Source organism: Capra hircus, chromosome 12 (assembly GCF_001704415.2).
Source record: "Capra hircus breed San Clemente chromosome 12, ASM170441v1, whole genome shotgun sequence".
NCBI lineage: Eukaryota > Metazoa > Chordata > Mammalia > Artiodactyla > Bovidae > Capra > Capra hircus.
The window spans coordinates 84,890,703-84,905,025 of record NC_030819.1 but is presented as its reverse complement, the minus strand read 5'-3'; the positions used below and the strand labels follow the sequence as shown (position 1 = coordinate 84,905,025).

At 36.1% G+C, this 14,323-nt stretch overlaps 1 protein-coding gene across 1 annotated transcript in view; it reads right to left on the bottom strand.

The window, feature by feature from the left end:
- TDRD3 (tudor domain containing 3) overlaps positions 1-14,323 on the bottom strand; it is a 229,870-nt gene that overhangs the window by 81,249 nt on the left and 134,298 nt on the right. Inside the window, exons 8-10 of the mRNA XM_018056823.1 lie at positions 11,203-11,343; positions 7,696-7,852; positions 6,809-6,934 (exon numbers count right to left, since the gene is read on the bottom strand). Of these exons, the coding sequence (XP_017912312.1) occupies positions 6,809-6,934; positions 7,696-7,852; positions 11,203-11,343 (424 nt within the window). The remainder of the gene's footprint in view (positions 1-6,808; positions 6,935-7,695; positions 7,853-11,202; positions 11,344-14,323) is intronic.

Below are 14,323 nucleotides of genomic sequence, written 5' to 3'. Positions count from 1 at the left end.
TCATCCACTGTTTCCCTCTTGCCTTCAATCTTTCCCAGGGTCTTTTCAAATGAGCTGGCTCTTTGCATCAGGTGGCTAAAGTAATGAGAGGGTAACGCGCAGGAAAGCCAGGGGTCTCCAAACGGAGGAAATAGGCTGCAAGTGTTACACTTTTTTTACTCACTCTTTTAAGAGGCAGGAGGAAACAAGCTACAAGTGTCAGATATTTTTCCCTTCTCTATACAAATTTAAAAGGAGGTTTCTCTTAAAATTCTGTCTTGCCATGACCACACCCAGTTCCACGTGAACTTGACTTTTCTCAAACCTTGAGCTAACCAATGCATTTTTCTTATGGAAATGTTTTTCTTAAGTTATGCTAATAAACTATGTATTTACCCTAGACTCTGTCTTTCTTCACATCAGTTCTGCTTAAGACTCAGAACCCATAAGGGCTCAACAGACTAGTATCTTTTACTCATACATTGTTCTCCTAATCTATGTTAATGAAACTATATATTCACTTGGAAACCTGCCTTTCTTTAAGATTCATGTCAATCGTTTTATGGCCTGGGATGACTCAGCTGATGCCAATGTTATCTCAAAAAGCACATTGTGGGTGAGGGGCCTGATGCTACTCTGAGTTTTGAAACATCTCCTTTCTCTAGTTAGCAGCTTGCTGATAGGTATAAAACATATTGTTAAAGGCTAGCAGGGCACCACTCTGTCTGCCCCCTTTGGATGTCTATATCAGAAGCTTTCTCTATCTCTTCTACACTTAAATAAACTTTATTACACAAAAGCTATGAGCGAGCAAGCGTTGTCTCTGACCCCGGATTGAATTCCTCTCCTCTGGAGGCCAAGAATCCTGGCGTCTTTAATGGCTCAGCAACAACCTTTCAGTAATGGAGCTGCAGCATCAGCAGCAGTCCTTACAAGGAATATTCAGGGTGGATTTTCTTAAGATTAACTGGTTTCATCTCCTTGCAGTCCAAAGGACTCTTGAGAGTCTCCTCCAGCAGCACGGTTAGAAAGCATCAATTCTTAATTGCTCAGTCTTGTTTATGGTCTAACCTTTGCATCTGTACATGACTACTAGAAAACCATAGTTTTAACTAGACTGGACTTTGTCAGCAAAGTGATGTCTCTACTTTTTAATATGCTGTTTGGTCTGTCATAGCTTTTCCTTCAAGGAGCAAGTGTCTTTCATATCATGGTTTCAGTCACCACCCACAGTGATTTTGGAGCCCTAGTAAATAAAGTCTCTTAATGTTTCCATTTTTCCCCATCTATTTCCATGAAGTGATGGGACCAGATACCATGATCTTCGTTTTTGAATGTTGAGTTTTAAGCCAGCTTTTTCACTCTACTCTTTCACTTTCAAGAGGCTCTTCAGTTCTTCTTCACTTTCTGCCATGAAGGTGGTGTCATCTGCATGTCAGAGGTTATTGATATTTCTCCCAGCAATCTTGATTCCAGTTTGTTATTCATCCAGCCTGGCATTTCTTATGATGTACTCTGCATGTAAGTTAAATGAGCAGGGTGACAATATAAGGCCTTGATGGACTCCTTTCCCAATTTGGAACCACTCCGCTATTCCCTGTCTGGTTCTAACTGTTGCTTCTTGACCTTGATACACGTGTATCAGGAGGCAGGTCAGGTGGTCTGGTACTTCCACCTCTTTAAGAACTTTCCACAGTTTGTTGTGATCCACACAGTCAAAGGCTTTAGCATAGTCAATAAAGCAGATGTTTTTCTGAAAGTCTCTTGCTTTTTCCATGATCCAACAGATGTTGGCAATTTGATCTCTGGTTCCTCTGTCTTTTCTATATCCAGCTTGAACATCTGGAAGTTCAGGGTTCACATACTGTTGAAGCCTGGCTTGGAGAATTTTGAGCATTAATTTGCTAGCATGTGAGATGAGTGCAATTGTGTGGTAGTTTTAACATTCTTTTGACATTCTTTTGACAATGCCTTGGAAATTGCCTTTCTTTGCGGTTGGAATGAAAACTGACCTTTTCCAGTCCTGTGGCCACTGCTGAGTTTTCCAAATTTGCTGGCATATTGAGTGAAGTGCTTTCACAGCATCATCTTTTAGGATATGAAATAGCTCAAATGGAACTCCATCACCTCCACTAGCTTTGTTCGTAGTGGTGCTTCCTAAGGCCCACTTGACTTCGCATTCCATAATGTCTGGCTCTAGGTGAGTGATCACACCATTGTGGTTATCTGGGCCATGAAAATCTTTTTTGTATAGTTCTTCTGTATTCTTGCCACCTCTTCTTAGTATCTTCTGTTTCTGTTAGGTCCATAACATTTCTGTCCTTTATTGTGCCCTTCTTTGCATGAAATGTTCCTTTGGTATCTCTAATTTTTTTGAAGAGATCTCTAGTCTTTCCCATTCTATTGCTTTCCTTTATTTTTTTGCATTGATCACTGAGGAAGGTTTTCTTATCTCTCCTTGCTAGTCTTTGGAATTCTATATTTAAATGGGTATGTCTTTCCTTTTCTCCTTTGCCTTTAGCTTCTTTTCTTTTCTCATTCATTTTTAAGGCCTCCTCAGACAATCATTTTACCTTTTTGCATTTCTTTTTCTTGGGGATGGTCTTGATCACTGCCTCCCACACAATGTCATGAACCTCCATCCATAGTTCTTCAGGTACTCTATCAGATCTAATCCTTTGAATCTATTTGTCACTTCCACTGTATAACTGCAAGGGATTTGATATGGTGGAAATCAACAGAATATTATAAAGCAAGTATCCTCCAATTAAAAATAAATTTGAAAAAACAAACAAACAAAAAAACTTTTAGGACAAAATCTTCCTGATCTGTCTCCAGCCTACCACTTCTATACATAGCCTTCTGTTTCGATCTCTCTCATAACCTCTGATTCATAGGAACTAATGTTCTTGATGCCTCCAAGCCTGAACATTCAGAGGTCCCTACATTTGGTATACCCTTCCCTCAATACTCCCTCTTTAACTTGTCTAAATGCCACCCACTCTAGGAAATCTCTGCCCATCTCTCACTTGGTTAGCTGGCCACTCCACACAATATTCTAGGAAAGATTAAAAATTTGCTTCTCTGAGACTAGTGGTTATCAAGTAGGACAGACAACTCCAGTGTAAGTTGGAGGCGGTAATTTCCAGCATTAGGCTGATCAATGGAAAGTGTGAATTTTGATAAAATTTGAGAGTCTGTACAAATATTGGAAATATCTAATTTTTGAATTCGGGGATTTATGAAGGTCACAGGTTATATTCATTGTGAAAATCAAGGGTGTGAAATACCATTATAATGTCCATTTCTTTCTCACATTCCACATTCCTCTGTAACATGTTCAGTTCAGTTCAGCTCAGTTCACTCACTCAGTCATGTCCAACTCTTTGCAACCCCATGAATTGCAGCACGCCAGGCATCCCTGTCCATCACCGACTCCCAGACTTCACTCAGACTCACGTCCATCGAGTCAGTGATGCCATCCAGCCATCTCACTCTCTGTCATCTCCTTCTCCTCCTGCCCCCAATCCCTCCCAGCATCAGAGTCTTTTCCAATGAGTCAACTCTTCGCATTTGGTGGCCAAAGTACTGGAGTTTCAGCTTTAGCATCATTCCTTCCAAAGAAATCCCAGGGCTGATCTCCTTTAGAATGGACTGGTTGGATCTCCTTGCAGTCCAAGGGACTCTCAAGAGTCTTCTCCAATACCACATTTCAAAAGCATCAATTCTTCGGTGTTCAGCTTTCTTCACAGTCCAATTCTCACATACATACATGACCACTGGAAAAACCATAGCCTTGACTAGATGGACCTTTGTTGGCAAAGTAATGTCTCTGCTTTTCAACATACTATCTAGGTTGGTCATAACTTTTCTTTGAAGGAGTAAGCGTCTTTTAATTTCATGGCTGCAGTCACCATCTGCAGTGATTCTGGAGCCCCCCAAAATACAGTCTGACACTGTTTCCACTGTTTCTCTATCTATTTCCCATGAAGTGATGGGACCAGAGCCCATGATCTTCGTTTTCTGAATGTCCACTGGAGAATGGAATGGCAAACCACTTCAGTATTCTTGCCTTGAGAACACCATGAACAGTATGAAAAGGCAAAATGATAGGATACTGAAAGATGAACTTCCTAGGTCAGTAGGTGACCAATATGCTACTGGAGATCAGTGGAGAAATAACTCCAGAAAGAATGAAGGGATGGAGCCAAAGCAAAAACAATACCCAGTTGTGGATGTGACTGGTGATAGAATCAAGATCCGATGCCTAACATTAACCCTGGAATGTCAGGTTCATGAATCAAGGCAAATTGGAAGTGGTCAAACAGGAAATGGCAAGAGTGAACATCAACATTTAGGAATCAGTAAACTAAAATGGAATGGAATGGGTGAATTTAACTCAGATGACCATTATATCTACTACTGTGGGCAGGAATCTCTAATAGAAGAAATGGAGTAGCCATCACGGTCAACAAAAGAGTCCAAAATGCAGTACTTGGATGCAGTCTCAAAAGCAACAGAATGATCTCTGTTCGTTTCCAAAACAAACCATTCAACATCACAGTAATCCAAGTCTATGCCCCAACCAGTAACACTGAACAAGCTGAAGTTGAACGACTCTATGAAGACCTACAAGACCTTTTAGAACTAACAACCAAAAAAGATATCCTTTTCATTACAGGGGTCTGGAATGCAAAAGTAGGAAGTCAAGAACCACCTGGAGTAACAGGCAAATTTGGCCTTGGAATACAGAATGAAGCAGGGCAAAGACTAGTAGAGTTTTGCCAAGAAAACGCACTGGTCATAGCAAATACCCTCTTCCAACAACACAAGAGAAGACTCTACACATGTACATCACCAGATGGTCAACATCGGAATCAGATTCATTATATTCTTTGCAGCCAAAGATGGAGAAGCTCTATATAGTCAACAAAGACAAGACCAGGAGCTGACTGTGGCTCAGATCATGAACTCCTTATTGCTAAATTACAAAACAGTCTATTATACCAATATCCAATACTAACATGTATTCATAAATATCTGTCCCCTCAAAAATAAGTCTAACACCGATGCTCGGTTTTGAGTGTATTATTCATGTCATATATCTTAATTAACTTTAATACCTTTTTCCAAGTGGAATACTTATATTACTAAATTTTGTTCATATAGGATGTACTTTGTGAGAACTGAAGGATGACAGACACACAGATCACAGTATAATTGCTATTCTCAGTCTTAACTTCATTATCAGTTAGAAGAGACTCTAGGAGTCAAAAGCAAATAAATGTAGGGAAGTGTTAGTTGTTCAGTCGTGCCCAACTCTTTGCAACCCCATGGACTACACCCCACCAGGCTCCTCTGTCCATGAGATTTCCCAGGCAAGAATACTGGAGTGGGTTGCCATTTCCTTCTCCAGGGGATCTTCCCAACCCAGGGATAGAACCTGGGTCTACTGCACTGCAGGCAGATTCTTTACCGACTGAGCTACAAGGAAAGTAGGGAAAGAGAAGGATAAATGGAAATCAAAGAAGCTCTGATTGGAATAGTATAAAGGGAGGTTGGGACAAAAATATCTACAAGTCAGAGAGATTTTAAGAAGCAATAGAGGTTCTCCTGCTAACCTTGTAGACACAAACATATGAACTGCTAGAGATAGGATCAAGTGGCAAGGACCTGAGGATCTCTAGGAGCTGAAAGCACTACCGAGGAAATATTAAATGAGAAAGCAGTATTAAATAAGAAAGCAATATATGTTAATCCTATATCCACAAGTAAGTGAATTTTGCTAACTACCGTGAGCCTGTAAAAGGACTGCAAACCTCAGACAAGATCATAGGCTCAGCTAAAATCTTAATTTCAGTATGTGAGACCTTGATCAGAGATTTCAATTAAGCTACACTTAGACTCCTGAACCACAAAAACTGAGATAATATATTTGCAATGTTTTAAGCTATTAAACTTTTGGTATTTTGTGAAATACCATTAGAAAATGAATTTGTCATGCTTTAAAAATCAAGCAAAAAGAAAAAAGCAAATACTGATCTCACATGTGTCTACTTACAAATCATCTACATTCTACATCCAATATTTGTTTTTCAAAGAATGCATTATCTTTTCTTTGTACCCTAATGAGAGATTCCATTTGCATGAAATTTGTACATTCAAAATTTATTATAAAAGCATTTTATCTTTGAGCTTAAATTTAATTCAAAATATATCTGAAAGAGAAAATAACCCTAAAAATAATTTCCCCAAATTTTTGGAATCATATATTAAAAACTTTTAATTCTAGTAAATCTTTATCATATTCCACGCTTAAAAATAAACATTTAACATAATTATATCTCTTCCAGTATTATGTTAATCACTAAAATATATCATACTAAGAAATATACCACAATGTGAGAGCATACTCACTGTGTTCATTTAATCCTAACCCCAACCACACATTTTCATACAGTGTGTTAATATGTAGAGAAAAAAGAGACTAATTTCACAATCAAAAAAGTCATATATAATTACATAATAATAATATTAATAATTTCTCCAACATAACAATCTGTTTTCATAGCTAATCTTGTCAGTTAGTAAACTGGGCTAAAGAATTTGATGATACTGTCTATCATACAGTTAAAGGGCAAAATAAGCTTCAATGTTTTCAGAATACAACAACTAAAATTTTATTCTGTGCTTTTGTCAAACAGGAAATTTGTGATTAAATAAATTTACAAAATTCAGAATATATGTTTATATTGTCAGTATACTTTTTTTGTATAATTCCAAATAAAGTTTGGTGCTTTAAACAGAAATTACTTTAAGTTTAGCCTACCTTCCATACTCAAAGTCCCCATTTTAGACTCCAAGAAGTCAAATAATGTGCTTGGTGCTGATGGCCTTGCATTTCCTAGTTCTTCTTCATCTTCAGATCTTATTCGCCCCCTGCCTTTCCCTTTACCTTAAGAAGTAAAGTAAGATGCATATATTATACATGTAAAAACAAAAGGAGAATATACACTAAGATATGATCAGCAGACATCTTAAGTAAAACTTTATACACATATTTCTTTACATATTTTTCTGTATGATCTACAGCCTTTATAACAAAAATGTTTTTAAATGACTATATTAACTAGCACCTTTAATCTGCTAAATGGCTTATCTGGAAATTTGTTCATGTAAACTGTGTTTGAAGGAAATAAATCATTTTTATAAGATTTTTCTTTAACCACATTTTTTTTATTGAAATACAGTGGATTTACAATGTTGTGGTAATCTCTGCTGTACAGCGACTACTTATTTTTTTAAAAGAATATATGATTAGGATTTGAAAAATCACATATGCTCGAGCATACAATAATTGAAAAATAACACTAAATAAAAGTCATGTTCCTGTTAATTACTGTTTGTAGACTATTTAGTCAGTTATATAGTGTCCTAGTTCTAGAAATAGATTAAATAGAGCCAGTTACTTTATATTTTCTCTATTACTCAAAACCTTGTTTCATTAGACCTACTTTATTTTATATAAAGATGAAGACTATGAGACTAAGAATAACCTATATGTCTCTGTGGTTCCAAAATGGGTGCTCCCTCCACTTACCATACAGGTAAATGAAGTTACAGACTTCACAGCAACAAAACCTAGTTTCTGTCAACAACATACGTTTCTCTGAAAAGCAAACAATATTGTCTGGCACATTGACTAATGAATTATACCTCTCAAAGGTGGACCCATAACAGGTTTCTGTTTATTGCTATTAAGAAGTACATTCAGTGCTGCTTCTAAGTTGTTGCCATTATCCATGAGAGCTTGCCTTGATGCTTCTTTACTAAAGCCCATTTCTGTTATGTGTCTCAGAGCCTTCTCATCAACCTATAAGCAACAAAGAAAAGTTATGCCGATCGCCAATATACACGCGAAGTATAAGTTTTTAAATATATACTGTTTTTTAACTAAAAATTACATCTGATATTTATGGGAAAATGTAATATTAATATACTATTTGCTTGCTGTTTTTTCATACCAACAGTCAAGAAAAGATCTGTGATATGCAAGGTTGTGCCTTGAGTACTTTCTTTGTACCATTACAAATGCAAAACAAACAAAAAAAGAAATTTTATGATATGTTACAATAAAGCTTTTGAAAATAAAATGGGCAGTGAAAACTACCTAATGAAAAATTTTCATGGTTAATACTTCTCTGTCCTAAGGAAATACAATTTATATAGCACCTCTTAAAAAATATAAAGTATAAAAAGAAGCTAACAAAATGGTACCATCTCAGTAGCTTGGTTTTTTTTCCTACTCTCTATTGTTTCAATATTCTGCTTTATATTTATAAGCAATACTATCTACGAAGCTTTGACAGCCTATACCTCAAATTTAAAAAATCTACAAGTGTCAGAATTCCGTATCTTGAAAAATCTGGACCTGAGTAGAATTAAAGGACTGTTTAAGTAACATAAACATATCCCATGAAGACATTTATCAAACCATAACCAGCTGGGAAATACACAACTAACTTTTGTACTTTTATGAGCTAAGATGGATAGGCTTTAAGATAGTATTTAAGACAGCATGTGTGTTGCTGACATCTACTCTCATACCCACGTAGGCATTGATAAAGGACTTTAAAAAAAAAACCCTGTTTTTAAAACTGACTTTTTTAAAAACTCTGATTTTGTTTTAAAAACTCTGAATTCCAAACACAAAATCCTTTTCAAACATAGTAATAGGTATTAATAGGTCAGAGTTACACATAAGAGAAAATTTACATCCCTGCTGTAGATATACTAAAGTAAATGTAAAAAGGCATGGACATTAAAACTATAATTCACCCTTCTTATTCAAAACTTATTTAAATGTTAAAAAAAAAATCCTTTCCAAGGCTTTCCCTCTCCAATTATTTCACAAGTAAATATCTAATTAAGAATAATGTCCCCTATATAGAATTTAACCAAAAAACACTTAGTTTTTAATGAAAAATTGGCCATTTATTGAGGATCCCTTGTATTTGATGAGTTACTTCTCTCTCACCACTTTCAAGATATCCTGTCTCTACCTTCCAACAACTAGATTATGTGTCTTGGTGTGTCTCTGCATTTATCCTATAGGAGACCATTGAGCTTCTCAGATTTGCAGATTTCATCAAATTTGGTAATGAGGGGGGCATTAGTTCTTCAAATATTTTTTCTATCCCTTTTTCTTTTCAATTGAGACTCCTGTAATATATATGCTGGTATATTTGATGGTGCCTCATAGATCCCTTAGACTCTACTTTTCTTCATTCTCTCTTTTCTTATCTTAGACTGGGTAATTTCAATTGCCCTCTATTAAAGCTCAGTAATTCTTTCTTCTGCCTGCTCTTGTCTGATGTTAAACCTAAGAAAATTTTTTATTTCTACCACTGTACTTTCTAGTTCAAGAAATTCTATTTTCCTTTTCTATAATTTCCCTTTACTGATACATCCTCATATACTAACCAGATATTGTTCTCTTGATTTCTTTGAGTCCTTTGTCAATGGTTCCCTTCAGACCTGTATTTCTAAGACAGTTAATTTAAGGTCTTTTTTTTTTTTTTTTTTTGATAAGTTCAATGCCTGGGTTTCTTCAGGGATAGTTTCTTTCAATTTCTTTCTTTTTCCTATGAATGGGTCATACTTTCTGTTTTTTGGTATGTTTTATAATTTTCTGCTGAGAACGGAAAATTCTGAATACTGTACTGGTGGCAATTTTGGAAGTCAAATTCTCCCTCCTCCTCAGAAACTGGTGTTGTTACTTGATGAAGACTGCAGTTATAAGTTTGTTTAGTAACTGTTCCAAACTTTTTTGGTAAGAATTATATTCTTTGTGATCTTGTGATCATTGGAGTCTTTGTTCCATTATCTCCGTAATCAGCCAGTGACCAGCCTCTTTCTTCATCCATCACCACTCTGTATGTTGCAAGAGTTTGACTTGACTCCAAAGTTGTAAAATAGTTGCTTCAGATGTTTGTCAGCTTAATAGCTGTTTTGGTGGAGGAGACAATTCCTGAAACTTTCCATTTTGCATTCTTTGTGATATCACTCCCTTCTTATGCTTTTAATCCTCAAAACAATCCCAAACTGCTAGTCTTTAGTGTTCTATGGCAAGACATTCCCAAAAAATGGTTCTCAATGAACTCAAGTTAAAGCACTTCTTGAGTAAGAGACAGTGTCTTTTCCAACTTGCTATATCCACTAGAACCTGAAAACTGTTTTTTTTTTTTTTTACAATGAGATGGTCATGTACTCAAGGAAGCAGTAGTCTAGCTGTGTTAGCTAGACTAACATTCTCTTAGCTAGTGATTGATTTAGCAAAGGATACATAACCTAGTCCTAGTCAGTGAACCATAGATGGAATTTACCAGACATTTCCAAAATTATTTTCTTATCTGATAAAACATCCACACACAGAAATGTCCCCTTTCATTCCTGCCTTTGAACTTTCTGCATGGAGATTTAACACAGAGAGAATCCTGTAACCCAGAGAAGAAAGCCAAGAAACTACAGCGATGCCTACCAGTACATTGTTATATTTCCTAATTTGCCAATTTATAACCATCCAGATCCAGAGATCTTGTTATATGAGATGACAAACCCTATTATTTAAGCTAATCTTAGAACTCTCTAGACAAAATCACCCAAGGTCATTCAAACTGGAAAGGTAGAGGCAAATGAATTCCTGTCAGTTCCCTTATATCTGAAGACACTGTAGCATATCCAGCAACACCTGACTTCCCATTTATCTGAAAAATCTAGTAATATTTTGCAATTGAGTCTATAATATACACTTACAGTTTCAACATATTTTCCGCAAAGAACAAAACAAAATGACTTCAGACAAAATCTGAGAAAAGATGTGGGAAAGGAGAGGAAAGGGCACATAACTATGTTTCTGATGCATCATCTTTTAGAATATAATTTCCATTGAATGTTTTCTGTATAATTTGATGACTTTTTATCAGTCCATTCCAAAAGACATCATTCACACATTAGAAAGTTAAGTAAATTTTACTTAAGTAAATTATTTTTCAAATAATCCAAATTTTCCACGAATTAAATGGAATCCTTAATGAAAGTCTTCTTAGACTTGTGACACTGCCTATAATACACTCAAAAAGTTAGTGGTGGTTCTGAGAATTTAAAAACAAGACTATTAAAGAAAAAAAGACGCAAACTTTGTAGTTGGTTCTTCAGTCTTACCAGTTCTCTATAGACACCTTCATGTTTTCCCTCTGATTTGTTTGCCTTTTCTTTCTGTAAAATTTCCCTATTTCGGTTACCAGCAGCACTCATGTTGAGATTACTTCTAGCACCACCACCGCCGCCTCCAAATGTCTTGGTCTTCAGATAAGAGAAAGATAAAATAAACATAAATAAACAGCATTTTAAAAAGCTCTAAAGTCTAAGTTATGACCAAAAACATCTAGCAAAACTGAAGTAGTTAAGTTTCCTAATTATGTTTAATAGGAAAAAAATGAAATGTTAACTAATTCTTTCTAAACATCTACTAGTCATAATCTCATCTTTCCACAAGTCCAGGTGAGGGAATTTAAAAAGTTATATGATTATAATTTTTATATCTTCAAGGTAAATCATTAGAATAAACTTAAGTAGACAGCAATATAGAAAATAATCCAAGTATTATGGAGATGAGATGTCAAAAATTATTCCAGTAAAATACTTAACTGATATCATGACACATGTGTTACAAGTCCAGCTACATGTCAAGGCTTTCTTTAGCAAGGTACCCAACCTATTTAGGAATCAGTTACATTACACCCATGATCCAGTAACAGGAATAATATTCTATATTCTATAATCAAAGAATGTAAACAAATAATACAAATTTTAATACTAGATTAAAAGTCCCATTACTGATTTATTATCTATATTAATTGGATACTATGCTATATCTTGGGGGCTTCCCAGATGACACAAGTAGTAAAGAATCAGCCTGCCAATGCAGGAGAGGCAGGGAAAATCCCTGGGTCAGGAAGATACCCTGGAGAAGGAAATGGCAACCCACTCCAATATTTCCTGCCTGGGAAATCCCATGGGCAGAGGAGCCTGGCAGGCTACAGTCCTTGGGGGTCACAAAGAGTCAGACACGACTGACCATGCATACACTGCACCATTCTATACCTTATCAACTACATTTAAAACTTTTGAAGTCCTAGTTCTCATTTTTCTGGCTTATTTGAATAATTAACTTTGTGTAATGAAATTTGAATTTAATCTCATTTCTGTTTTTTCAAAACCACTGTGGAAAGATTAGAACACTGGTTTGAAGTGAAGTGAAGTGAGCTCGCTCCGTTGTGTCCGACTCTTTGCGACCCCATCGACTATAGCCCACCAGGCTCTTCCATCCATGGGATTCTCCAGGCAAGAATACTGGTGTGGGTTGCCATTAAAATGGCCACTCTAGTATTCTTGCCTGGAGAATCCCATGAATGGAGAACACTGGTTTAGAAAGATACAAATTCATGATTGAAAAGCACCTCATGGCTCTTATTTGTACAATATCAAATTATGCATCTGGTTATATAATATCTTTATAGTTTTCTAACAAATCTAATAAAAGCAGAAGCCAACACTTGATTTTTATTAGGGATAACTAGTAATATTTTTAAAGTATCTTACAATGATTACAATAAGAAAACATTTCAAATATACATTTAATTAAGACTGAGAAATTAATTTGAATCATATGAAATATGAAGAAATAAAGCATGAAAAACAAAAATGATGTGATATGATCATCAATGGACAACACATTAAATATCTCTATCAGGTAATTGATACATCACAATATTTAAATTTAACTCAAATCAAAATTAAAACCACATCTTCAGAGATTCATTACTGGATTAATTCAATTTTTGTTACCTGCAATCCAGCAAAAAAAAAAAAAAAAAAAAAAGATTTCAAATGTCTTGATAGTAATTATTTATGCAACCATAAGGAAAATTATGAATTTATATTAATGTGATACAAAGTTTATCAGACTGAGAAACAATGTAGTATAGGTAAGAACACAAGCTTCAGTTCAATTCAGTTGCTCAGTTGTGTCCGACTCTTTGCAACCACGTGGGCTGCAGGACACCAGGCTTTCATGTCCATCATCAACTCCCAGAGCTTTCTCCAACTCATGTCCATTGAGTCAGTGATGCCATCCAACCATCTCATCCTCTGTTGCCCCTTCTCCTCCTGCCTTCAATCTTTCCCAGAATAAGGGTCTTTTCCAATGAGTCAGGTCTTTGCATCAAGTGGACAAAGTATTGGAAGTATCAGCTTTAGCATCAGTCCTTCCAATGAACATTCAGGACTGATTTTCTTTAGGATGGACTGGTTTGACTTCATTGCAGTCCAAGGAACGCTCAAGAGTCTTTTCCAATATCACAGTTCAAAAGCATCAATTCTTTGGTGCTCAACTTTCTTTATAGTCCAACTCCCACATCCATACATGACTAATGGAAAAACCATACTTCTGACTAGATGGACCTTTGTTGACAAAGTAATGTCTTTGCTTTTAACATGCTATCTAGGTTGGTCATAGCTTTTCTTCCAGGGAGCAAGCATCTTTTAATTTCATGGCTGCAGTCACCATCTGCAGTGATTTTGGAGCCCAAGAAAATAAAGTCTCTTACTGTTTCCATTGTTTCCCCATCTGTTTGCCATGAAGTGATGGGACCATATGCCATGATCTTCATTTTCTGAATGTTGAGTTTTAGGCTAACTTTTTCACTCTCCTCTTTCACTTTCATCAAGAGGCTCTTCAGTTGCTCTTCAATTTCTGCCAAAAGGGTGATGTCATCTGCATATCTGAGGTTATTGATATTTCTCCCAGCAATCTTGATCCCAGCTTCTGGTTCACTCAGCCTGGCATTTCTCATGATGTACTCTGCATATAAGTTAAATAAGCATGGTGACAATATACAGCCTTGACGTACTCCTTTCCCAATTTGGAACCAGTCCATTGTTCCATGTCCAGTTCTCACTGTTGCTTCTTGACCTGCATATAGGTTTCTCAAGAAGCAGGTCAGGTGGTCTGGTATTCCATCTTTTTCAGAATTTTCTCCAGTTTGTTGTGATCTAGTGTCATAGACTTTGGTGTAATCAATAAAGCAAAAGTAGATGTTTTTCTGGTATTATCTTGCTTTTTCTATGATCCAGCGGATGTTGGCAATTTTATCGCTGGTTCCTCTGCCTTTTCTAAATCCAGGTTGAACATATGGAATTTCACAGTTCATGTACTGTTGAAGCCTGGCTTAGAGGATTTTGAGCATTACTTTGCTAGCATGTGAGATGAGTGCAATTGTGC